The 27410-nt window shown below is 49.4% G+C and overlaps 1 protein-coding gene across 4 annotated transcripts in view; it reads right to left on the bottom strand.

Moving 5' to 3' along the window:
- Positions 1–26172, bottom strand: part of MITF (melanocyte inducing transcription factor) — a 98522-nt gene extending 72350 nt beyond the window's left edge. For 2 of the 4 annotated variants that reach the window (XM_035337557.1, XM_035337559.1), the window contains exon 1: positions 25963–26172. In XM_035337557.1, the coding sequence (XP_035193448.1) occupies positions 25963–26066 (104 nt within the window). In that variant the 5' untranslated portion in view covers positions 26067–26172. The remainder of the gene's footprint in view (positions 1–25962) is intronic. The other 2 variants (XM_035337558.1, XM_035337560.1) reach the window with 1 other exon arrangement.
- Between the last annotated feature and the right edge of the window lie 1238 nt (positions 26173–27410).

The following is a 27410-nucleotide window of genomic DNA, read 5'->3' as shown; positions in this document are numbered from 1 at the left end:
TAATTGGGGTATGTTACAGGCAAGAGATCCATAATCTTCAAAGCATCTTCCAAACAAACTCTGGCAGCAGAGGTTTCCCCCTCTGCTCAAGGCATTTGGCAAGAGCACAGCAGCAGACATTACACCGAGTGGCCTTTTTGTTCCACTCCCTGAGTCACAGCCCTGCGCATCAAAGATTGATTTCACGCCTATCTGGGATGAATGAGCTTTCCTAAATGTTTGTGACATGCTGAGGAAGACAGCAGCAAGGGGAACGTATGACTCACCGAGTATTTGTTAATCTATAGCTGATCTTCGTAAGTTATTACATTTGTATCGTGTTTCACAAAAACATGCAGATTTTCAACACTTATCTCAGACCTACAGCACGCAGCACTCCGTGATTATGGGTTACCGCAGCTACTGGAGGGAGAGAATCATGCACAGGAACCTTCCAGAGGAGCCAAAAATACCAAGTCAGAAATACGAGAAAAGCTGGCCTTAAACAATAACGTGCTCATTGATTAAAGGCTTGTTCCCAAACTCTTGTTATAATCCCTACTCTCTTCGACGAGGTGGAAGTGGCAGCACTGGCTCAGCAAACTCAAAACTTACCAGAATTTTATCTTTTTTTTTTTTTTTTTTTTTAAACCACCAAAATTCTTCTCAGGTTTCCAGAAGGACCAGGTTGGCTTCTCCCATCTCATGTATCCCCAGAAGTATTCAACACCCAGGAGGAGACGACGCCTCTACTAGAGCTGAGCAGATAAACAGCCTTGCTCGGCTGCCTGAATCACTGCTTTAAATCATGCACAGAACATGGAAAATCCCAAGGGCTGGCCTTCGCCTCCAATATTCCTGCTCCCCGTTTCAGTGGGGAAGCCCTACAGACCTTCAGGGACAGGCTCTGCTCCCGGTTACAAGCACAGCAGGCTCCTTATCCCAGCTCCAACTGGCTCCCAAAGTCCCAAAGACATTTTGGGAGATGAAGCTGGGCTGCAGAGGCTGCGCGGGCAGCCCTTACGTGGGCAGCAGGGATAACGCTCCAGGCTGGGCTGGGCACGGCTCCATTAGGGACTCTTACAAGAGGAAGGAAAAAAAAAAATCCTTCTTTTCTGTGCTGCAAATGTTGTTGCAGCATGTAAAAACCAAGCAGGACAAATCCCACCTTTGGAAAAGCTGAGTTTTCAACTGCTGCACAGCACAAATCTCAGGGAAACCCCTGGAGGGGAGAGGGCAGGGAGGCAGGCAGGAGGCTGGTCTGACCACAGCTGGCCATACCGGATGCCAGACGAGGAGGAGAACTGCCACTCCAGGTCACACCAAGTCCACCAGCCCTCACAACAGTTACTACCAAGGACATTGAAAGAAATTCCAGAAGCCAAGCAGCAGGGAAGCTTTTCTCCCTGCTACTCATAGAGCCAGGATGCATTTTAGGGCCCCAGGCACAGAGGTCTCCATTCACCCTAGAGAGCAGCTTCTCTCTTGGAGTTACCATTTTATTCCACATGCATCCAGCTCAATGGCAGCGATTGCACAGGAGAATTACACCACGTGCAAAATATTCTTCCCAAGAGTGAAGCCATACACATTATTCCAACTTTTTTTTTTTACACATAAATGGCAACCGCAAAAATGAAAGTTTTTAAAAATTTAAGTACATATTTTACAGTGCACCTCAAATCCAGGTTTCTTGATTTACAGAAGCTGTTCTATCACTTGATCACTACCTGAACTTTTTTTATACAAATACTTAAAGAAATTCACACTTTAAAAAAAAAGAGAAAAAATCATCTGAGCACTGCGCTGTCTTCCTAAGAAGAAAAACACCACAATCTGATAACACAATCTAAACCACGCACAAAACCACAAAGCACAAACCCACACCACCACCGACCTGCAATGCTGTTCCTGGACAGGTCACCAGGCGGAAGCAGGTGGGAAGCACAGAACCCCACAGTGGCTGCAGAGCCTCCACCTTCCCTTTTCCTGGCCCTGAGAGGAGGCCACGACAAACCAAGCTACATGCTGCCACGACACGTCCTCCTCTCATTCACCAGCCCCCTTAAGTCCCTGTAAAAATAGAGGTAAGGTTCCTCGTAGGTGCTTACCAGCAGCGGGTTTCCTCTACAGAGATGCCTGGGATGGGGCAGGAGGTGCTGAGCAGCACGTGGGCAGCAGCAGCACCGCTCCGACCAACAGCGGCCAGCAGTTACTCTTACCAGCAGCTGGTAATGAGCGACTCCATCCTCATTACCTATGGTTAATAACCACAGCTTCACACCCTGTAAAAGTTGTGCTGCTTAGCAAACGAGGAAAGGCAACCTTCAATTAACGCCTCCTTTCTTGTTCAGGACAGTTTGGGAGCTTATTGGGGACCATATTCTGCTTGCTGCACTCACGAGTGCACTTCTTTTAGTGGGGGAACTCAGAATTCAGCTCCATTCAAATAAAGTCAAGTTTGGACTTCTGGTGCTCTGTGACCTCAGTAAGGAGCCTGCATGTAGTGCTGATACATCGCCGCCCTCCCCACCGGGTAAATCCTGCGCTGGGTAGCAGCTGCAGGAGAGCTGGATGACTGGACGTGAACTGGAAATTGGAAATAAGCAGATTAATCTGTTATTCTCACTCTTGCCAGCAAGCGTTGCTGTTTACCACGGGAAAGCAAGAATGAAAAAAAAAGAATAAAAAAGCTCTTGCTAAACTTCCTTCTTGTGCTCGCATCCAAATCCTTCTATGCAGAATTCTGATTCATCACTTGAAACTCGGTGCGGCTTCAGAAAAGCATGCTTCTGATACCCTCTGAAAGCTTCCCGATTCCTTTCTGCAAAAAAAACCTGAGCATGCACACGATCTTCTGCAGTGCAGATAAGCACATTGCAAATGCCCGAGGAGAAAATTTGTGTGGGGAGATAACTGCAGAAACTATTCTTAGTAACGCAGCTCTGCATCTGTTAAACCAACTCTGCTGGTGCTGCGCTGAAAATTCATACTCACTTACACGTGCTCCGAGTGTTGTGAAAAAGCGACTATTTTAAATTCTGCTTTATGTAACCTGAAACATCTCGGAGAGCTCAGGCAGGTACTTTCAGTGCGTCTTCTCATATCGCCATGACTGCCTCCCCAGTAAGAGCACAGCCCCACAAAGACAAGGCTGCCACCCCACACACAGCAGGAGCAGAGCCTAGAGCAGTGCTCTCCAGCACGGGGCACAGAAGCAACGCCCCGTGTTGTGTGGGGGCATCCAAACCTGAAAGCAGCACGGGAGAAGGCACAGCGGTGCCTGATCTGCCGCAGAAACAGGCTGCACAGCCACAGGTCTATATGGCTGAGGACCACAGCCTTAAAGAATATTTTTTTTGCTGGCTCAAACACTGTCACTTTGTATTGGGAGCTGCTGTTTAATGAAACGGTTAAGCTGTCCTTACTTTTCAGTATATTACTGAGTTTCTTCCATGATCTGATACCCTCTTTCAGGCAACATCAGACTCACAGAAGAGCAGCAAAACCCTTCAGGTACCTGCAGATGAAAATAACTCAGTGCAAGCCTCACGTACGTGGCATGGAATGAGATGGGAAACTTGGTCTCAATTTCCTAAGATACAGAATTAAAGACCAGAGCCTCAGTTTCCTATTTTAATAGACGATGTTATTGTGTAGCTTCAATACTTCTTTTACCTGCATTATTTCAGCCTGAAAAAACAACTTTTGGCAGGGTAAGAAGCTGATTACAAACACTCCCCCCCCCTTTCTAACATCAGCAGGTTTTTGAAGGTATTTTATTCTTGGCCACTATGCAAAGCTGGGCAGCAGCTCTCTCTGATGCATCTCCAGTGCCTCCCAAGTCAGCCACGGTGGCCCAGAGCACTCTTCCTAACCTCACTTTCTCATGGCTGTGCCTCCATGGCACTGCGCAGAGCCAGACCCCTGGATGTAGTTGGAAGTAATTGCTGCAAATAAAGCGTTGGCAGATGGAACAAGAACAATCACACGGCACTAGGCTGAGTCCTAGTGAGAAAAGGCAGCAGTGAGCAGAACACACCACCGCTGAATCCCCGAGCAGCTGAAAGCAGGACAGCTTTGACGCTACCTGAAGACCACCACTCCCAGGGCTTCCAGCAGCACTTCATTTTTAAGTGACCACATCCAAGTGTTTTCACACCTGGGAATGATTGCAACCTTTACTTGTTGTGCAACTGCAGAGAGCTGTCAAAGCTTCAGATTTTGAGGAAAGAAAAAAAAAAAACCTGCAAGTTACGGGGCCTGGCTGCAGCACAACAGTTTTCCAGTCGGTTAAACAGCCAGGACAGCTCTAGCCCCTGACACTCACAACTGGTTTACTCACACTCTCGTACTTCTGATCTCACAAGTCTGTTCTGGTAGTCATTTTTTAAAGACATTTCCCCTCTTTAACCTTTTTTTTTTCACGTCTCTGTGTAAAAGCTGATGGTCCACATGGGGCCATACAGTAGTTGTGAAGAAAGTGCTTTTTCTGCTAAGCCATCTTCAGAGCAACAGTCCGAAATACCCTTCAGTAACCCGTACATGTCAACAAGCTTTGTTACAGCCCAGAATGTTTGTTATAACAGTTATTTCACAAGCCTCTGGTGGGACTGTAAATTCTGGCAGTGTCAAATACATTTCCTTTTATTACAAAACCCGTTTTGAAGCCATCAGAAACCTCACTTGTAAACTAACACTTCTATATTTAGATTACTTGGATTACAGATTTATTTTTTCTCCCTGACACTGCAGAAATAGAAATAAAAGAATAGGCAGGAGCATTACCACAGACTCCCGGGCAATTTTTCAAATAATGGAAAAGGTTTAAGTCCTTGGAGAACAGACCCGTTCCTCTGGATTTAAAGGAAGGTCCTGAATCATGACTTCCAGATAACGCTGCTCCTTACCTCGCCCCCCATCAAATGGAAGAGCTGCCACTTGCCAAGCTTACCTGGGATTGGGACTTACAGTCTGCCTCAGGTCCCAAGGGGTCAAGGTGTTGCAGGGGCAGGGGTTGGCAATCAAAGGTGCCAAAAACCCGCAAACATTTCCCAAGTAAAACAATGCCTAGCAGAACCCGAACAGGCTTCATGACGCGTTCTGGATACACCCACGGCTGTTTCATTACAGTAATATCACAGTGCATCTGAACTTTCATTTCCAGAGAGAAGCTTCAACAAATGGGACATCATTTATTTATTTATCGTTTGTCCAGCTGTCCTACTCCTAAGCTGTCAGAGTTTAAGCTCTTGCAGTCTGAGTGGGACTTGCACGCGAGGTGCTAACAGCAACGGCACTGTGTACGTGGCCGGGAGAGGACCACTCACCTTCTAACTCCCTCTTCTTCCCTGCTGAAAGCAAAACCACCACCTGCTTACCCCTCAGCCAAACCAAGGAGAGCAGAACATGCTTACCAGACATCTTCTTCCCCCCAGAGCAGCCTCTGAGAAGTACTGGGCTAAGCCATTTTACCACGAATGTATGCTAAAGTACATAATGAAGTGGGCTCTGTCCATCAAAGCACGGCCAGTAGCTGATGAAGCAGAGATTTCAGTTACAATGCAAATAACTCCTTAAGAGACGAAGGAAACCTGCTGTATATGCAAAGGTGAGCATGGCCTGGCATGACAGAGATCTCAATAAACACTAATAAACACGACAGACAGGCTAATGACTGACTCCCCATGTAAAGCAAGGCATCATACAGCTCTACCGGGCACTCAGAGACTCTGATTTCTTTGATTGAGCTCTGTCATCTCAGATGAGCCTTCTTCAGTTCTGGACTAACTGGCTCATTTGGCTGCTCGGAGTAAATGATAGCCAAGCTTTTGATTTCTTGACTAAAACCTGCTTGGCAGCTGGAACTCATCTCAAGGCCTACCCAAACAGCCTGGTACAAATAAACCGGGGGAGGATTGCATATTAGTTCCCAGATCTGTGGATACTTTTTTTTTGGGTGGTGGGGGGGCATTGTTCCAATAGTTTCTTAAAATTATGGCAGCAGAACAGAATGTGAAGCTGGGTGGCATGTAGCTGCCAACACATCAAGCGTTTGCAATGATTCATTAGCCCAGGCTTTGATGAGTAGTTCCTGGGTCTGAAATGACTCGAGAAAGAAGGAACGAGGCACCGAACCTGCCAGAGCTCAGCTGATGGGTACCCACAGTCCAGGTGCTGGAGTAAGTAGACTAATGGCCCACCACCAGCAGCTCATCTCCAATGGGACGGGCACAAGCCTGCCTCCTGCCTGTGCTCGGCTCCCCGGGGTATCCAGTCACTGGCAAGGGGATGCAGCAGCCCTGCTCCAGTCCCTTTGGTGTCTGTTTGGTCCTTGAAGCTGCCTGACCCCTTTCAGATGCTCCTAGTGTCATCTACCTCTGCGACTGCCTGGAACAAGCAAATCCAGAAGTTAGCTGGTTGCTTAAATTCGCTTCTTTCCCCACTAACCTATATTACTAAATTACATGTATTTAATTTTATCTTAACATAGATAAGTATCTGGCCAAATGATGGAGAGGTTTTTTGCATCCTGAAGTCACACACATCACCTGCTGGGGGACAGAATAAACTCAGTGAACAGCCATGGGCTAAGTACAGCTTCAATGTTTCAGGGTTTGCATTCAATCACAGTTTAACTTCTGTCTGTGCTTTTTCCAGATGAAAACATTCCCATAATTTCACATATTTGAATCCTAACCTATTTGTCTGATTTTCCTATTAAACCTTTTTCCAGGCTTCCATCCTCCCTTTAGTCAGAGGGAGCCTTTTAAAAGTTTTTCTCAGATATAAGTATAATTTAATCTGTTATAGCTATTTCCAGATGGTCTCTAATGAGATGAGTTTATTCACTTGCTATGAGCTTTTCAGTGGGGAAGAAATAAATGGAAGCAAGAGGAGATTCCTAAAGCAAGAACCTCAGGAAGCATGCTCCTTCATTTCTTCTAATGAAATGGATAATTGGATCTAACTCACAGATACCAAGCACTCCCAGTGACTTCACCCTTGTCTCTAACCCAAACAGCTTTTTCATGGAAAGAGGGCCACGCCACCAGCAGGTATTCAGCCTGCTGGCACACCTCGCTGGAACCTGCTGCCCAAAAACCCAGGCGTTAACATATGCAGGGCTTGGAGCAGGCAGCACTATTTTTATGACACATCATCTTTTCTGAGTTATCATTTTCCCTGCATCGCAAAGTATTTGGCAAAACGGGCAGAAGCCTGACTTAGGAAGAAGAATCACAGAACAGAGCTCAGCCTTGCTATCAGCGTGACCTTTTTCTCCGCAGAACCCTCTCTCTGTTGTGTGGCATGGCACTAACTCATGCAATTACATTAGAGCCTCTCCTCTTTTCTGGAAGGAGCTCCCTTACGGCCCCACCAGGCAGTCTGTGTGTGGGGGACAGCCTGGAAGGTCAGGAGGCGGATCTCCAGGTTTGCTTCTACGACCAAGAGCCTCAATAAAGCCACTGTTTTCCTGTTTTTGTCACTTCTCCAAATGCACTGCTTCCTCGTCATGTCACATCTTAACTGAGGCTCTGCATCTGTCCTCAGCTCTGCTGCCATCAATCTCCGGGCCACAGCGAATTGCCACCAACTACCCGGCGAGACGGGGCTGGGATCCAGAACCACAGGCTCCTGAAATTTGAGAAGAAATGTTGCAAGCTAGTCACTGGCTTTAGCAAAGCCAGGATTTAATTCACAGCTTTTGTTAATCTGAAGAGGTCTGGGCAGCATCGAAGATCTGTCTGCAGGCTTTTTATACGAGGCGTTGGATGCAGGAAGTAAGCAGGGAGGGTTCTGCAGCGTACAGGGGTCTGGCCCTTGCAAACATCCCCCCGGAGCACCACTTCACCACGGAGGACTTCTTGGAGCAGCCGCCTCTGAGAACCGGACTTGGAGGTGGAAACCGCATGATCCAAATGGACTGGGGACAACTTTAAATGTAAAGGCTGCTGAGAAAGAGATCTAGGAATGGGAGTGGCAGAAAGGCAGCTGTCAGGTACCTGCACAGGATGCTGACGGGTGTTTTGACAAGAGCGAGGCAGCCGATGAGCTAGGGCTCCCTCCTGTCACACTGGCAGCATGGCCTCAGCGCTTCCTCCTGCAGTCATGTTTCTCGTGCCTTATTCCCCGCAGACCTGCTGTGCAGCAGCCTACCTCCTCGCTGGGTGCTCACATCGAGCCCAGCCAGCCGCACGCGGTGCTGGTCCCTGCCTAGGGCTCCCAAGTGTTACAGGAGGATAAATCACAACATGCAAAACAAAGCTGTTTATAGAGGACTTTGTTGTTGGAGCTTCCCAGATATACTGCTGGAAAAAGAACATCACATTTCATAAGAATTTCCCTGACGTGTGCCAACTACAGAAAAGTCTTCTTGAACCAGGGCAGCTCTGAAGTACCCCGTACCACAGCCCTGGGTATACATACAAAGCTACTGGGGAGAAGCAAGGTTTATATCCTGATTAATTGTTCTGGATGAAAATATGGGCTCTGACATAATGTAACAGCTATTTTGGCACAACTTTTGAGGAGCATGAGTAAGCAGCCTCTCCTAATTGATGTGCAGATCCTGGAGTGGGTAGTAACTGCTTAATAGCTTCATGTTGTCTTCTGAAAGCTCACACAGATGTGAACCCTGTTAAACTAGTCCGCAGCCACCAGCACTGGCTACGCACTGAAAAAATTCAATCCTGTTGCATCCATTATCTACATTTGCTGCCTCCCATGGAAAATGATATGTCCCCTACGGAAAATTAATTAACACAGGATGGCTTGGCAAAACATCTGCAGTCAATGCAAGGGATTCCAGGTCTGGATGGTGGCAGAAGGACAAAAAAACCTTGGTTTACCAGCAGCTGAGCAGCGAGAGCAGCCACGTGTGCTGTTAGATCACAGCAAATGTGTGCTAAGACACCATAGCTTAGCCTATGGTTAAAGGTGTTTGTGTTAACATGCATTACATCATATTTGCCATGAAGCAGGACTTTGCACACAGATAACTAGTGCAGTACAGCTGACATCAGTAAATTATTACACGGAATTAACTAAACTATGCATGAGCTGTAAGATGATTAGCTTGGTGAATCAGTGTATTTGGGATGCGATTCCTAAAGAACAAGCACAAAGCTCGAGAGGAAAGCCCTGTCAGGTTACGAGAGTGCTGGCATCACTACTCTAGAGATTCAGTACATTAAAAATCAATCATAAAAAGTCAAACTGAACTCATTCCTTTCACTGAATGTAAGCACGACACACGCCACGCTTCCTACTGAAACACTGGTTTCAAGACAGCGAAATTTGGCCACATACAACCCAGCCACAGGCCAGCCACCATACAATCACACATCCCTCTCGCCTCGTTTTTATAGGATCAGCAGTATGATTTTACGTCCCACCTAACTCAGCACAACTGCAGGCTGCTGTGGAGGAGGAGCCCTATGCTCCCATGCTCTTCGTCCTCAACCCTCCTCTGGGCTGGGTCTTCCCACCGTGCGGCCACAGCACAAGTCGGTGCTGTAAGCTGAAGGGGTTTACTTTATTTTTTGAGCATGTGTGGACCTTTCCCAGTGAATCGGGGAGAGAAACAGCTGAAGGGAGAGCTGCTGTAACTGGTGACTCCTTCAGCAGGGAAGGAGCAGGACCGTGCCTCGAGGCAAGGCTGTGCCCTGCAGCAGCCGCCGCGGGACGTTAGGTGCAGCCCCAACCACGCCCGCAGTGCACAGTCCTGCTGGCGGTCAGATGAACTTTTACCCCAAATTACTGCTTGGAAGTAAAGAAGGTAAATAACAGATAACAAGGCGTGTTTTTTTTTTTCTCTCCTTAAATCGCTCAAATGTTAGAAAAGACAAAGGCTTGGGTCCCCCGTGTCTGTGCTATAAGGGAGATGGCCAGGGGAACGCTGAGCCTCCAGCATCTCTACCTCTGAAATCCAGCGGCATACACAACAGCAAAGAATTAGAAAGTGTCCAGTTTAACATGACAGTGCGTGTCACAGGACTACAACATGTGGACAACATTGCTTTGCAAATGCCTTTGTGTGCATGTTCTGAATTGGCACTCACGTAGTCCCGATGCCCAGTTTAAAAGAGCTGCCCAAGCAGCATTTTGTGCACACAACGTTCATGAGGAGCAGGGAAAACCTGCCTCTGATCCCTGCGGCCACCTAAAATCCCTGCGCAGCAGGAACTAGTGCAGTTTCCCAGGGTATTTGGAGCCTGTACCTTCTATCCAAAGGCACCTGAAGGATCTCTGAAGCAGCAGCACCCATCGGGGAAGCTCTGCACGAGGCCGTTTTGCTCCGTTTTGTGTTAGGGCTGCAGCCTGAGCACGGTGCTGGCGGCAGCAGCTGCCTGCTGTCAGTCTCCCAGCTTCTCTCCACCGCGTCCCACATATATGCCAATAGCATGATGGAAATGCTGGGGCCCAAGAAAACAAGTCAGCCTGTACGGATCAAAGAGATGTTATCAGCGCAGTCCTGGAAAGCACAGGGCCGTGGGACTTACCGCACATACACCAGAGCACGGGCCAGCTCTCAGGCTGACACTTTCTGGGGAAAATTCAAACTCCCTGCCTTGGAGAGAAGCAGCAGCACACGGCTCTCGTCCGACAGTGGGACTACTTAACAGTCCTCTAGCCAGAAGAGTTGGGCACCGCTTTTCTCTGTAAGGGCTGTGCTGGGACGTTAAGATATGGGCACAGCAGTATGAAGAACGTTAGTACATAAGTCACAAAGGCCAGGGCAATTTTTGTGAAGCAACTCTGCTACCTGCAGGTATAATTCTTCCACATACCATCCTTCTGTGCCTCTCTCCAAGAATACGCTCCGTAGAAGATGCTGGAGTCTGGATTTACTCTTAGCTACAGCACAGAAGGGGATCTTGTCAGTAAGTCTGCACCACCCAGCTGGACCAGGAGTCCCTCCATCATGTACACTTCTCATCCAGCACCTGAACCCCTCACACCTTCTGGCAATACCGCTGTCACAGCCATCCAAATGTCCAGGGTTCAGGAAAAGCTGTACTACAGGCTCAAATGCAATAAGTCAGCGTGCAACAAGAGAAATCCCAACCCTGTTACTAAATCCCCATTAAATTCAGAGCGTTCCCCAACTACCCAAACGCAGAGCTGAAGCAGTGCCTTCAAGACACTTTTCACTGAGACCTATGCATCCAGCACAGCTCCCTCTCAACTGCACATAATCCAATTTCTGCACAATCCTGTTTCAACTTCTCGTTGCTGGATATCTTTCATGTTTTAATTCACAAGACATTAGATTTGCCGCACTGAACGAGCACCTTTTGAACTCCAGAATAAAATGGAGGTTAATTACTAAACCAGATTTTTCAGTGAGAGTAAAACTCTATTAACGCCTAGAGCAATGCTAAAGCTGACAACTTAATTGAAGTTCAGCACTGCAGAGTTAAACTGCCCCGGCAGCTTCACTCCAGCAGCAGCTCTCGCGGTGCGAACAGCCTCCCCAAATCCCATGCTGCACCCAGATCCCACTGGCTACCTGGCCTGCTCTGCCTACCCGGGGTCCTCTGCAGCAGGGAGAGACCTCCTGGCTAGCAGCACAAGAAGGGGTCCCAGAGCCACCAGAAGGAACAGAGCGAGGCCTCAAGGAACCCCAGGAAATCCCAGAAGCGTGTGGCCATAAGCATGCTGCATTCGTGCCTACGCATTAATGCATACAGGCATTCCCCGGCACTCAGCCTCGCTGCAAGCATGTTGCTGCCTCCCGACACCTTCAGACAGCCAAGCCCAGGTCTCACCAGCCCTGCTTGCTCCCAAACCTTGCAGTAAAACACTCTGGTGGGGGTCAGTGCTGGCCTTGTGACCAGCCGCCCAAAGCTCTGCCCTGCCACCTCCCAGCTCCCTCGTGCACAGCGCCGAGGGCAGGCCCACAGGAGCTGCAGGGCAAAACCAGCTCTGGCTGCACAGCTAGAGGCAAAAACCTGCATTCACACGGCATTAATGTTGCGCCTGAGGCTCCCTGCTAAGCCTCACAGCACTCACAGCGCAGGTATTGCTGTGGTCTGTCTACCACCCAAAGCTACCCTCGTTCACATGAGAAAAGGCCAAAACGGCCACGTAAACGCAGACACATCCTCATCTATAAACTTCACGTAAGAAGGACGGGTGCCTGCACTGGGTCTCGGGTTTCCCTGGAGGTTCCGGTGGCAGAAGGGCACCGTGCCTCTCCCCCAGAAAGCACTGCCCAGGGAAAACACCCTTAACTTTCTGCCCATTTCTCAATAGTTTCTGGAAAAGCAGAAGGAACAAAAACCGGAGCATGGTTTATTTTCCGTGCTTGATGTTCTGCTATTGCCAGTCAACTGCAGTTACCAAAACATGTCAGAGCTTGACAATGGAGAGAAAGGAACGGTGCCTCTGAGAACACCCAGCGGAGGCCGTACCGCCAGCACCCGGTCACTGCCATGTCTAACACCGAGCGAACCAGGCAGGACTGCGGTGGCACAGCACAGCACCGGGCTCTTACTTGCTGTTGGCAGCCTCCTGAAAGGCTTGCACTTCACTGCTGCACTTCTTTTACCCTGGAAGGCACCTCTGAAGTATTCCAATACACTATTCTTTTCCAGTGAAGGATGTATTCTGTAACATCTCCAGCCTGGCGATGCTTGGAGCTGCCAAAAGTAACTCAGAGAACACCAAAATGCAGCCCTACAAACCTGCGTGTGGGACAGCCAGTGCAGGAGCAGTCCTGAGAAAAGCCCAGGTACTCGGTTCCACGTGGGATTTTCCAAGTGTAGTTTGCAGGCCCTCCTCACGAGCACTGAAGCAGTTCCAGGTCACAAAGAGGCCCCGTGTGTGCAGCACGCTGGGAGCGGATTCTGGAATTATCTCCTCGGCATGAATTGGCCAAAGTTCACGTTTACTATTTTACCAGCAATTTTGACTTGAGTGTATGAATTCACAAGAGACAAGTTAGTGCAGGTGCATCAAAGAACTGGAATATTTTAGTCAACAGCCTGGTGGAACCATTATACGTGTTAAGCCGCCGATAACATCACCGGTGCAGAGCGTTTGTCAGGTGCTCTGCAAAACGCCACCCAGGCACAGCGCTGCAGCAGCGTGCACCTCTGCATCAAAGCTGAAGCGCTCATTAAACATAGCACCACGTCGTAGGGTGCTTTGCCACAAGGAACAACGACAGGGGGAAATCTGGTCTCTGTCAAACAAGGTTGAATCGAAGCAGGGAGGAAAACCTGGCGGCGTCCGAGGCGAGGCAGAAAGGGCGATGAGGCACCTCAATGATTTGAGGTTGTTGAAGCCCAACAAGCTGTTGAGGATGTTGGTAGTGCTCCTCCCGCGTTAAAGAGCCTGTACTCAAGTTCAGTCAGCTCTGTATCGCTTGTGAAGTCAACGCATTTACCTTTTCCTAGTGGGATTTTATTTTCTTAACCTTCTCTTTCCTAAGTAGCATTTCACTGGAAGCGGAACATATTGAGATCGGTGTCAGGCTGCGAGGCACGCCAGATTTAACAGCCTGCCATACGCCGAGCGCCCTTCTTCCAGTCCAGCCGCGTATTTAAGCCACGTGCTGAAAGTTCAGCACGAAGCCTTCAGCAGCACGGTGCTCTTGCCTAGGGTTTGCTGGGTCAGGGACAGAGCACTGCCCGCCTCTGTCACCACCGGGCTGCAGCAAGTTTAAACCCACAGACACAGAACTGGCTGCTTCATTTAGGATTCTGAAATAAAGAATACAATGACGTGTTTTGCTGAACTGCAGTGTAACCGAGGAAAGACTTGAAGCATAGGCTTGAGCACATGTTTAATGCGGTTCTCCTTCAAAGAGGCGCAGACACAAGCCCTGAATGCCTTCCTTAGCTGGCAACACCCACTGCACAGAGGACTCAAAGTACACGAGGGGAAAAAAGAAAAAAAGCCTAGAGTAGGCATTTGCTCAGGAAGAATGCTTTTGGGAGAGACTGTACATCATTTAATGTTTTGTTTACTTTTAAGGTTCCAAACAAGCTCAAGTTGCTTTGCAAATTCCAGGTCATAAACCATCATTTACTTAATTCCCTGAATTTTAACTCAAATTCTCATCTTCATCCAACAAGACGGCAAGAAACAGAAAAGAGCCTGTTACCAAAAACTTAGATAAAATCCGGTTAAATTATCCAGATGGTTTTCATTCCACAGAAAATACCAAACCAGCAGTTTGCAGAGCATGGCATTCTCGAAATGCACAAAATACGGAGAAAACAATGCACAAGTGGAAAGTGCAAACGCTGAGCCAGTTACATCCTTGTTCCAGCAGAAATGCAACACAGTCAATTCAATCTTGCAGCTCTAGAGCACCCGTCCTTCTGCTACTAAGGGTGCTCTGCAATCTGCAGAAGTCTCACCAAGTAAGGTGCCCACGGTTCCTAATTCCATCACTTATTTTTCCCCGCACTGCACAGAGAAGGGAGGAATTGCATTTCCATCGCGGAGCCCCCATTCCTCATAGCCCTGCGTGAAGCCAGACAGCACCTACTGAACGTCGTCTGTTCTTGGGGTGAGTCTGCACGCCAGCAGCCAGATTTAGTGAAAGCACAGCCCTTAAATACAGGGAAGACTGTCTTCAAATAAATAGTGATTACAGAATTTCAAGAGCTGTGAATGTCCTTGCCACAAATAGGTAAATAAACCCACTGAAAAAAGACATTGGAGACAGGTCCTGCAATTTTCTGCACTGTTATTTTATAAACATGGTTTTCCTCAGTGCAAAGGTGTTAAGTTATGGATAGGAAACACGCATCAGATAATTGGGTAACAGCACCTGCAACGATTCGAACCCACCACAGCAGAATCAGAAAACTGACCAGAAAGGTCAGCAACAGCCGAGCCATGGAGAGAAGTCCCATCCCATGGAGAGAAGTCCCATCCCCTCCTCGTCCCATGGAGATCCTGCACCTCGGCACAACTCCTGCCAGCACCTTCGTTAGAAAGGCAAAGTGAGGGATAATTAAGTCTCCTCCACAAAAGACGACTCCTTTGGCAAGATGGCAATTAGTGCCTGCTCCAAGGCACCTCTCCCAGAGCACAGGGGCTGCTATGAAGGCAGGGTGGCTCTCTGCTGCTGATACCTTTGGGGAAGGCCAAAAGGGTGCAGGAAACCCCTCCGGGGCTTTGCAGACAACCAGCAGCAGGCACCAGCAGGTCCCTGTGTACAGCTCTGTCTCTCTGCACCCTGACATTTCTGCCCACAGCAGCACTGAGCTGTGGGCCAGCTCCGGTACTGCCCAGATCCCCCGAACAGGCAGGTTTGTTTCAGACATTTCTCCACCACACGTGATAAACCAAGTTATTCCCGGCCCCCAGCAGCAGCAGGGCTTGCAGCTCCCACAGTTCGGCTTCGTGCAGCAAGTATCAAAAGCTCTGTTAGCTGGGAACCAAATTATCACTTGCAGAATAGTTCTGCAATTAGACTGAAACTGTAAATTGTGCAATGAACTGAATCAAAAAACAAGTCTGCGATAGAGCCCAAACCTTATTCCATCTCCTGCCTTACTCACTCGACTCCTTTGAAACAACCCACCTCTACCGCGCCTGCCTCCCCTCGCTGCACCACGTCACACTCCTAAAGAATTACGTGCTCTCAAGAACTCCCTGTATTTGTCTTCACTTCTCACATCCACCTTCCTCACCAACATATACCGTTCAGAGAGGCTTTCTGATCACCATTTCCATCAGGAATACCCCCGCAGCAACGCCTAGGGGTAACACTACAAACGCTTTGCATCCACCCAACTGCCCGTGCCACAGATGCCACCACCGCTCAGGTGTCACGCAGCTCCCTGTATTTCACGCTGTGACCCCAATTGCAGAGATTTGGACAAGTGCCTCTAAGAAACAGATGGAGCTGAAAAGGATCTAATTTGCGAGAGCGTCCTCCCTGCTTCCTGGTAGAGCCGTCTCACTAGGGAAAAATTATCTTCTGGAGCAGGATGAGAAGAACTCCAGGTGAACGCTCACTCCGCTGTGCTGCCAGGCCACTCCTGCCCCTGACGGTTCAAGGAATATTACACAAGGCAAAATGAAGTAGCTCCTGTCGAAGAGGCACCTCAGAAAGCCTGTGGTTTAATGGTTTGGACACTTCCAAAGGGTGGTCCAGTCCCATATTTTGGGTCAGACAGAGATAAGAATGGAACTCAAAACTTCTACATCCTGAGTGGATAAAATGGGGACAGGGGGTGTTGCACCAGCTGCTCTTCCCCAGAGCAGAACTATCTTTGACACCGAGAAAGGTTTAGCAACAGCTCACCTGGAGCAAACAAACAAGTCTTCAAGGGACAGCATTAAACACGAATGGCTTTGGTGCTCATGGTACATATCCTACCCCTCGCAGGCTGACTGCGGCAACGCCCCACACTATGCCAATTTTCACAAGCCTTTGGCAGCAGGCTTTGGGCAGTCCCATCTTGTGGGACACGTCCCTGCCTGCGGCAGGGGGCTGGACTGGATGACCTTTAAAGGTCCCTTCCAACCCAAACCATTCATCCCCCTGCATTCTGTAAGGAACCTAGACACCTACCTCACTTTTTATTCCCCCTCCCCCCCCCCTTTCCTTAATTCCACTAGGCAGCAGGAGACACAAAAACGAGATGATGCAACGCAAAACCAAAGTTCCCCTTATGAATATAGCCCTAGGTGCCCAACAGGATGTGACAGGTGGACAAGCAGGCAAGCAGAACAGGAGGATGAGGTCACAAAATAAGCAGTTGCAGAGTATACTATTAATCTTAAATTCCAAACTCATTATGCACAAGACTAACAAACAAAGGAGCAGCTTAACAGATTTACAGGCTGCCTTCTCAAAGGGCGGAATAATTATTTATCAGATAGCAAGCCTCGTCCTACAGCAGCAATAAACAAAGCAATCCCCACAAGTCTTAACTATGGCCATGTCTCCACCAGGCAGACGGACATCTGGGACGTGTCTCTGGCTGGGCTGAGCTTGGGTAAGACTGTAAATATTTGGTACAAATAAAACAAAGCTTGCTAGACGGAGCAGAAGCCCAGACACGGTACTTAATGACATCCCAGGGGACCCACAGCATGGGCCCTGCACTGCCCTGTGCTCATCTCAGCCCGGATTCCAGCGAGCAGCCCAGAGCAGGATTTTGCCTTGACTTTTCTGTAAGGCCTCCTCCCCTCCTGCATGCTGACGGATCCCGGTATCATTCTGGTTTCACCCTCTGAGGCTGTAGCTGTTATTTATTTAGGGTGAAATCCACCAACACCGTAAGAAGGAAGGGTTTGTTTTGTCCCTTCACCCTCTGTATTCCTGGTTTGGCTTTACAACTGCATGTTATCAGGCAGGGTCGCATTTTGGAAATGCTTTTTTCTGGATAAGTCTTGTATAATACATACTCCCCTTCTTTATTTAGAGAAATCTCAAAGATTCTTTAAGAGAAACAGTAAACGTGCATACAACAGGCTTAGCCAGGCCCTCCCAAGTCTTTCAGTGATTCCCTTTCATCTCCTCAGTACTCCCACAGCTTCCCAGCCAGAAGCTCCAGGAGTACAGCCCCCTCACGCCTGGACTCCTCACCTCATGCCATCTGACAGCTTCCACAGCCTCTCCCGTCTTCTCGCCCCGCCACAGCTCACGGTTGATTCAGCTCCATCCCAAGTCTTCTGGCTGGCTTTTTCTCCTCAGAAAGTCTCACAGTGAGTCCTATTTTCTGTGTGTGTTTACATGTTAGGGCAGGATGGCTGGGAGTAAGATTAGTAAAGGTCGTTAATCATTCCTTTCTCCCTTCTCTGCAGCATCCTTCATTCAGAACATTCCAGTGGTTCCCACTTCTCGTGGCTCCTCTGGTTCCTCTGATCCCCGAGCCCCTGCCCTGCCAGGTTTCTACCCTTTGTAAGGCGGTTTGTGTTGTGACGTACGGCACAGAGAAGGAACGGTGTCCCCACATCCCGGGATCACAGGCACGCTTCGAAACCACAGCATCTTTTATTGGCCTAACGCTCAGACACAGCAAACTTGGCGAGCTTCCAGCGTCGAAAATATCTCTGAGCTGATTAACGTCTTCCCATACACCCAAAACACTAATTTTCCCCATGTAAAGTCCTTTTCTCTCCAAATTTATCCCAAGTAAATTCTTTCATCCACCAACAGGCCAAAGCAGGCAGCTAATCTTCGCATCCGCACCAACGAAGCCCGTCTGTGTGGTGTTTGCAGATACAAACCCTGAGGTTCGCTGTCCCATCTCTCCTCTTCCCTCTGTACAGCCGGTCCCACAGCACAGTCTCAGCACACTCCACGTGAGCCACACAAACCTACTGATGCCCAGCAGCCACTGAAAGCGGCAGATTTAGACAGATCTCAGTTGATTTCGTGACAAAAGAGCAGCACAAATAGAGGTGGTACGTACCTGTGGAACTAGGTCAGGTTTTTGGGGGAAGTATTTACAAAGGATGAATCCAGTTCTTCCAGGAGATTGCCACATGGTCTCAAATGTGGCTGTTTTCCTTAGCTGAAATATTCCCATGCAATAGCGACTGCAGGATCAATGTCCAGCTGCCTGGAACTGAACCCCTTGTAGTCCAGGTAAGAGGAAAGAAACCTGTACATTTCTTCTGAATGCTCTTTTCTCCAAGTAACACAGAACTCACAAAACCAACTCCATGAGCCTGTAGGTGTACGTCTACCCAAATTGTAGGAGAATAATCTTCATGGGAACGGATTTAAAAAAAAAAACAACAAACTTGTTTACTGCTAAAGGCTGCTAATTACAATATTAAAATACTAGCCCAAACCCTGCATTCAGCTCGTATTCTGTTTTACATAGCAGTACACGTAACAATTATCACTGCAAGCAGCTCTGCTGGCTCACACTGGAAGCTGTAATTATATATGGCTGCAACACATTTTTGCCCTTCAACCCGCCAGTCCAGTCCACACAGCAGCTGCCAGCAGCAGGTCAGGGCAGGGGGAACCTACAGGATTTCTGCACAACCACTTACCACTGAGGGAAAAGGGATAAACCGCCAGACCCCAGCGTGCACGTCCAGCAGAAAGCTGCTAACACAAACGTTACAGCAGCCCTTGCAGCAGGGACACTACCAGGAAAAAAGAGCGTGATCCCAACATGCTGTTAGGGGTTAAGGCACTAGCTAGCAGCTGCATTCGAAGCCTTCCTTATCAATTTTCACTGTGCTTTCACTTGTACCTGCGATACTACACGCTGCTGGAAGAACATCCTCTTTGAATTTCTTATTTTCCAGTGCAGCCCATGGACATCAACAACTAGGGGCTGTGCAAGTTGCAAGGAGAAATTCTGGTCAAGGATACCAGGACAGAGTGTTTTCAACAGGCACCTGAAGACTATCAGTGCCCATGCACCGCAGGCAGGCCCTTGGCACGTCCAGCTGCAGCCAACACCTACCTGGAAGGCGGGCTGCGGTACTGCAGGCAGCACTGCCCTGCTTGGTTCCCTCAGCTAAGTACCTCAATCTCGATGCTCAAGCCAGCATCAGCTTTCAACAGCTGTTGCAGATGTTATTACGAAGACAGACCAACGTCTCTTTTCCCATGCTGCTTTTCCTCAGTATGCAATGAAGTGTGAAATGCTATGCAAAGCAGTAGTTGTCCCGTTACTGTTTCGCTGCTGGGAAGTTCAAGGATAAGATGATAGCCATGTAGTAGTTAACTGTACAGCAAAGTCTGCCACGCTGGGCTGCTTAAATCACATCTCCTTTGTTCCAGCAAGAATTACATGTAAAGACAGTGAATTTTATCAAAGCAAAATATTACAATAATGCCTTTCAAAGACTTTTAGAATCTAAAATAGACAGAGACAGACAATAATGGCCAAGAGCCCGACCAGCTTAATGGAAGTTTGACTCTCATTTTGTTCTCAAAACTGAAATGGCAGGCTGTGCTCTGAAGACAATTAGCAGTCGACACGCAATTTCAATTTTTAGCAGAAAAGTAAACAGAAAATTACTCCCACTTCATTTTTTAAGTCTTAAAGTATCTTACCCTGCAAAGCGAACAAAGAAACAGGACAGCACAGTTGAGGTCTGAGCAGGTTCCTCCTGTACCCTCATTTTCAAACAGCTGTACAGATTTCTTCCTGTTAGACTTCTAATCATAGGGCATGGTGAAAGGCAACATTTCTTTATTAAATAACGCTTCCGGAAGCCTCTTCTGCTCTCTTTTCCCAATCCATTTCTAGATTGTAACCCAACAGTACAGCACAAATTAGTCATGCTGCCAGCCACAGTCCTGGAAGAGGCCTCTGAGACCATCACCAAGTGCAAAATACAAACTTACACAGCTCACAATAAGCTCGCAGTGATCTTGTGATGACAACTATGAGGTTCACAGCACCCTAAAAAGTTCTGGTCCAGAAGCTTGTGAAAGTACCTCCACTGCAAGTGGGAAAAAGAGCAGCAACAGAGGCACCTCAGCTATCATCAGACCTGCACCAGTTCACCTTCAGCCACCTAGGAGGAGATCATTACAGAAAAATACATTGATTCGAGTTATAACCTGCGTTCCGTAACTCAGCCTCAGCCAGCTGGGGAAGCTTCCTGCTCACCAGAAAGCCACGATTTATTTCATGCACAGCGTGTACTTACACACAGCTACTGCAGCCCAATAAAAAGAAGGTGAATATGTCTGATAAAAGGTGCAAAGTCGGTGCAGGCGGCTCAGGCTCCAAATACCTGCGCACTGTATGATTACCTTGGCAGCTGAACACAATTCTCCTGAGAAAGGCAGGCTAAGGAAGCAAAAAGGTAAATCAAAACAAACGCCGACCAGAATTTCACAGGCTAGTTTTGTTGTCATGCTAAATAGCAAAGACCTACTGCAAATAAGAGAGGACTGTGAGTTTCTCAAAGAGAAAAGGTCACAAGAACCTTTCACAAGGGAAAAAACGCTGTTACAAGGGTCGGTACCAGCTCCCGATACAGAAGAAATACGGAGACAGTAAGTTGCACAAAACCCACTATGTTTATACAACAGACACTCAATTACAGCCTTTCCTTTTACATCTGTTTTCAAAAATAAAACATACAAAAATGTGTGGCTCGGTTTCCTTCTGGTGAAGTGAGTTTGAGGTGCAGAACAGACATGGGATTATTGACTCACTCACAAAAACGTTACCGATGAAATTTCAGAGACAAACTTTTGGCTCAGCTCTCCTCCCACTGCTGTCAGTTCAGCATCTACCATCGACTCCAGCCAGTCCTGGCCTACAGACCACTGCAAACGCAGACATCGTTACCTTTTACTTTAAAATATGTCATGTTCCTCGTAACAGACGGAAAAATATTTCAGGAACTTTTTAAGTATGTTCCTCCAAGATCCACTTTTATTTTTTTAAGCACGCTGAGACGCGGTTCCTGGATGCAGGCACATGTGACCTGTTCTAAATAAAGGATATTTTCCACTTCTTGCACAACTGGAACAGATATAAGCAGGAGCTTGAACAAACTGCATTGCAGAACCCAACCAGAATATAAAACACTTGAGCGAGATCCATAAATAGCAGTAGTATGAAAAGACTACCTCCGATAAAGCACAACCTCAACGCTGAGAAGCCTAATGCAATCAAGTTCCAATTTAATCACACCACAAAGTTCATTTACAAAATTAAATTTGATCATCTGCAGACTAAGGCAGATGTCCTGTTTGGCTCTGGAGCTAAATACACGTTTCAAAAATGTGTGCCTCTGGTTAAATTTGTGTTTCCTCCACAACACCGTGCACAAAAAGGGAAGTTTTTACCAAAGCTAGCCTTCGGTGTTCAGTGCAGCACCAGAAGAGAGGAGGGGAAGGCTCTGCAGAGGATCCTAATGGGACAGAGACGAGGTAACAGCTGACACGAGTCAAATACAGAGGTGTTGTATCAGGAAGGATCTGGACACCTGGAATGAGAAGTTTGCAAAAACCTCGCTGCCATAGTAATGACAAACCCTACATCTCAATGTCACTGCTCAGAAAGAACAAGCTGCCCCTAGAACTACCGTGCAACTTCAAAGCAGTTCCCAATCATTTTTTCCACTAAAAATACCCCCAGTAACTGGATCGTTCAGGTGCTTTTTAACCAGTCAGAATATAAATAAGGTGGAAAAGGGCAATAAGAAGTAGCACAACTAGGAATTTAACTGTAGGTACACGATTTTACATAGAGCAAGGCAATAAATTTCAACTGACAATTATCGCCTGGCACTTAGGACGTGCACACATGGCATAGGATCAGAAGCCAGAGAAAAGCATGTAAATCTAGGGTATTTTTGCACATCGGGGTTAGTTTCAATCACCCTGTGCGTTGGTCCGACTTTCTTTACAGTAAGCATCTCAGGGGGTTACGCTGTGCCTGCAGGGTCCTTACTCTGCATTCGCTGAGAGGGAAGTGTACAGAACAGGGCAGGAGCTGGGTCAATAAACGGCAACTGCACACCGCACAATAAATAGGGTGAGGTAATCAGCACAGCAACCAAGAGTAGTGCAGCAGCAGACCGAAGCCTTTTTCTTCCAGGTACCGGTTTGACACCCAAAACATAGCTTTAATAATTCAAATGGTTTAACTAATCCACGTTAGTATTATGACAGACATAACTTATGCCCAGTGCTCTGGTGACTGTGCAGACACGACATCTGTGTTTCCTTCTGGTAATAACTGATTATTTTCTTCAGCTGATTGTTGGAAAATAAGACTCCACCCATTTCATTGTGCACTGCTTGCACCAAAAAAAAAAAAAGAAATCTTATTTACATCTTGTTCGTTCCACAAGCACACATGTATTTAAGAGCACGCACTTAAAAACTACGGCTATTGGCTTCAAAACGTGGCAGCAGAGGAACGAAGTATGAATGTGAGGAACGCAGAAAAAAAAATCCCATGGCCTTACTGGCCAGGCATATAATCCAGTTTCCGCCCACAGTGAAAAGGGACTCTGGAGAAACCAGAGCAACCAAAACATTTTCTCAGTTTTCAAAGATGTTCAACCACAGCAAATTCCAGAGAACCCTGAGACGTATCTAGCGCTTGGGACAAGAAGCCCAGTTCTTCTGAGTCTGAGGGGTTTCGGAAATACAGCTGGAAATGATGCATCTTCACCCAGAGTGTTCTCTTCATCCCTTGTGATTAAAGCTTTTTGCTGGGCTTACATTTTCCCTTGGCCTCTAGCATTCAATTGTGGCTTGGCCTAACTTCGTACAGTATTTACAGCAAAAAGCTTTTATTATTGGACCCCTTGCGGCTTTGGATTGCAGACTTGAGTTATGAAATATGGATGTGAGTGCACACCAAAGAGGAGAAAAATTTAACTGGATGTCATGTTCAGAAACGAGCAATTTGGGAAGAAGAAAATAGGAGACTTCTACCTGGAAGAAGGGCGGCCCAGGCTGTTCAACTGGGAGATAAAGAAGTTTCTTCTGCGGTCAGAGCCACCGGCGCTCTTGCATGTTTCTGACCTGGGGGCTTTTTCTATCTACTCATAACTTCAGCACTATGAGTAAGCTGAAGATGCTTCTCACTTCTTACGGTTAAAAGCCATCAGAGAAAGCCCTGAATGTTGCTAGGAAATCAGCAGTTCCCACCGGGGAAAACAGCAGATTGCTATTCAGACTCCTCTCCTAACATCAGCGCTTGCCTCTGCTCTGCCTGCTCCCCAGGCGCTTCTCCAGAGCCAGACTGCGAAGCAGACCGCAAGAAAACGACTCGCACGGCCACAGCCCCGCCGTTACACCGCTGGAACCTGGTGCTGCTCCGCTGCTGGGCAATTACTCCTGATTTACATCCGCGAGGGAAAGCAGCGCAGCCACGCCGGACACCGCCACAGCCATCGGTCGGACTGGTTTGGGGCCTGCGCCGTGCCGAAGGCCTGCAGAAGTCCCCGCAGATTGCGATCTGCGTGTCACGAAGCAAACAGGTTTGTGAGCAACTTCTGCCACCAGCTATCGCCAAGTTCCATCAGTCTGGCTCCAGGGACGGGTTTACAGTGACCTGCCAGCAGCCCCTGGGTCCTTTGCCTCTGCAGCTCCCACGAGGCCAGGAAGACCCCAGAGACGCCGCAGGGTGACGCAGCGAGGTGACCTAGGGATGTTGGTGCCGCCTGTTAGCACAACCAGGCCCTTGCTGTGTCCTCTTGTAGCCTGGGTGCATGTGGAGGGACAGAGGTGCCATCCAGGGGCAAGCTGGTCACCTTGCCAACAACCCAGGTGGAAACAGATCGGGTGCTGCACTGAAGCACCAGCAGCGTGGGCGGCTCACGCAGGGCCCCTCTACACGCAGTGCTGGCTCCTCAGGAGCAGCTGCTGAGGAGGTACTGGGGACATTAGGGAAGCTGGAGGTGACAATGCTGAGGAGATGGCCAAGTACTCCAGCGCTTCATTACGGAGTACCTCTATTTGCTTCCCCACGGGAAAAGCAAGCAACGCAGGGCTGCGTTCAGGCCCCAAAGCATCAAGTTGCAGGAATTAGAAGCAGTTGGAATACAGAATCACCAAATCACAGAATGCCATCTGCATGAGAGAACGGCAGTCATGGCTCGGGTCCCATAAAGACCTTCTATCCGTGCTCCCTGCCTGCACCATCTCAAGAAGCCAGCCTGCCGATCACAGAGGGGATGAGTACACGGGGACAAGCCTTGCACACCAGTTACAACCTGTGGCCTGCACAAACCAGGCTGTGTTACAGCTGTGCAAGGCTTCGTGACCTGCATGACCGCCACACGGACACCGGCCCCGTGGCTGTCCCACCTGCCTCCACCACAGCTGGAGCCACTGCTAACAACTCCATCTCCTCCACACTCTCCTCCCTCCTCACATTAGCCAGGTTTCTACCCCTCCGCCTGGTTAACAGCAGCCTCCCTGCACGGCCTCGGAGGGCAGAGGAGTTGTACAGCTCCAAGGGGCCGCCTGCCACCCTGCTCCCACTGCCACACGTGCCACCTCTTGGTGACACCGCAGGCTCGACTGCGGGGCTGCCGCGAAGACAGGCCGTGGGAGACGGCACTTGCAAGCCCTTGCGACAGGGACAGAATTTGTAACACCCTGTACTACAAGGCCTTCGACGTGTCTTAAGCACTTGGAGCGTGATCAAAAATTCATCTATTTACTTTGAAGTCTCTCTGACAAGCGGCACAACCTCGGTTGATTCCAGCGCCCCTTTTTTCCTTTGGTATTTACCTTCCCGTTCATTTTCCAACTACACGCACAGACGCACCAAGCGCATTGCTCCGAGCCACCAGCCGGCTCCGCGGGCAGGCTGACAGCGGACGGGCTCACAAACCCGACATCGCAGCCAGAGCCTCGCATTCGAGTGCATCGCTGCCTGCGAGAGCGGCGGCGAAATGGAGGGCTGGCTGCGGACAGAGGGCTTTGAATGAAGGCGAACAGGGGCGCGGGAGGAGGAACACGCCGCTAACGGGGCTCAAGGTGCCGGGGGAGGCTCTCGGAGCATAATTCCCCATGGCAGCGGGGCGGGGGGCTCTCATCATACGCATCCCTATTGCAGCGCTAGGGGTGGAAGCGGGTACCTCAAGAGAGACCTGCACGGATTTATTTCCCTTTTAAAAAAAAAGAAAGATATCGATGCAACACAGCCGCAACGGATAAGAATAAAGCATGTATTTGGGGGGGGTTTAAAAAAATAAGGCACTTAGGGAAGAAGCTGCCGAACCAGAAGTTTCCAAACGCGGCTCTCGCCCGCGGCCAGAACCGGGGCGGGGGGGGGGGGGGGACGGGGGCCCCCCCCCCGCCCGCACCCGCCGGGGGGGCCCGGGCCGGCTCGTCCCGGGGGTGGCTTCCTCCTCCTCCTCCTCCTCCTCCCTCTGCTGCCGCCCGGCCCCGCCGCCCGTGCCCTTTACATAACGCGGCGGCCGCCGGGCCCGCCCCGCAGGCCGCACGGGGCTGCCATGACGGCGGGCAGCGCGGCCCCACGGCGGCGGGCAGCCTCCCTCCGGGGCCGGGGAGAGGAGCCCGGCTCGCGGCGGCTCACCCACCTGCTCTTGAGCGGCTGGCTCTTCAGCTCGTAGTACGTCTTGGGCTCCTCGTGGAACTCCTCGGCCACCTCGAAGTCCGGCACGATCCCCGACTCCGCCTGCATCGTCGCCGTGGCTGGGAGAGGAGAGGCAGGGAAGGCAGGGAGGCAGGCAGGGAGGGAGGTGACCGCCGCTCCGAGCCGTGCCGTGCCGAGCCGAGCCGCTCCGAGCCGCCCCGAGCCGCGCCGCCCCGGCCCGCCCCGCCCGGGCCCCGCAGCCCGCCCCCGGGGCCGCCCCCGCTGTCACCGGCAGCGCTCCCCCCCCCCCTTCCTGCTCCGTGTGAGGTCACGGCGTGACGTCACGGGATAGGGCCCGCCCGTGACGTCACGCCCCCTCAGAGAACAAGATGTCGGGCTGCTGAGAGGCCCTGAGGGGAGCCCGGCAGCTCCCGGGGGGAGTCAGCGCGGGGATTTTGGCCCTCAGAGCCTTCCTTGAAACTCTGTGTGTTTATAAACGAGCAGAAAGCTCATCGCCGGTGCTAAGAAAGGCGTAATGAAATTAATTAAATATCTAGGAGGCGGCTGGGCTTCAGTCGTGCACAGCAGGAGTGTTAAAGCACCACCCAGGTGGGCTGCAGGAGGGGGAAGCTGCAAGCAGCCCACCCTTAAATGAGCACAAGTTGAAGGCCCAGGATTTTTGAGGGCACTGCTGACCGATGCCACCAGCCCCTCGCAGCTCACACCCCACCACAACAGCTCCAAGGCTGCCAGGACCCCAGCCTGCCTCAGGCAACGCGAGTTTGGATGAAATAACACCAAGAAGGAATTGTAACGTGAGGTCCCGGATCATTCCGCAGCTGCCAAACTCCACGCAGCGCCTTCACAGCAGGAGCAATTCACAGAATCAGAAGCAGCGACTTGGATGAGGCCCTGAAGAATGTTCTTTTGAGCCCACGTTGGCAGATGGCTGGGATAGCTCCCCGGAGCAGTGGGCTTGCTAGCACTGCTTGGGGGAAGGAAAAAAAAAAAAAAAAAAAAGAGGCAACCAACAAACAAACAGTTTAAAACAACTTATACAAAGCCCGCTGCCAAACTGCGTTTACAGCCTGAGCGGCTGCGGCTCTGCGAGCTAGGTGGTGTTTGTGATGAGCTGATTTCAGGAGCAGGGACGTGGTACACAGGACTCATCTGGTTGAAATGGCTTTTAGTCTGTTTCTCAGGTGTAAAAATGATACATTCTCCTCTGCTGTTCAAAATGTACGGCTTCTGAGCTCTCAGCTCGGTTTTAATTATAGCGCTAGTTCTAAAGACCCAGTATGCAAATATCTGTCCTAGGCAATGACGCTCCTCTTGAGATATCGCCGCTTCAGTAGCGCTGGCGTGCACAGCTCGCGGGAGGGAGGAAGCTGGGTTTCTTTCCCTCAGACCATGACGCTCGTATTGATGTCTTTCATCCCTTCTCTGTGCCAA

This window comes from Oxyura jamaicensis, chromosome 12 (genome assembly GCF_011077185.1).
Source record: "Oxyura jamaicensis isolate SHBP4307 breed ruddy duck chromosome 12, BPBGC_Ojam_1.0, whole genome shotgun sequence".
Taxonomy (NCBI): domain Eukaryota; kingdom Metazoa; phylum Chordata; class Aves; order Anseriformes; family Anatidae; genus Oxyura; species Oxyura jamaicensis.
The sequence above is the reverse complement of the archived record's forward strand: the minus strand, read 5'-3'. Positions and strand labels throughout refer to the sequence as shown.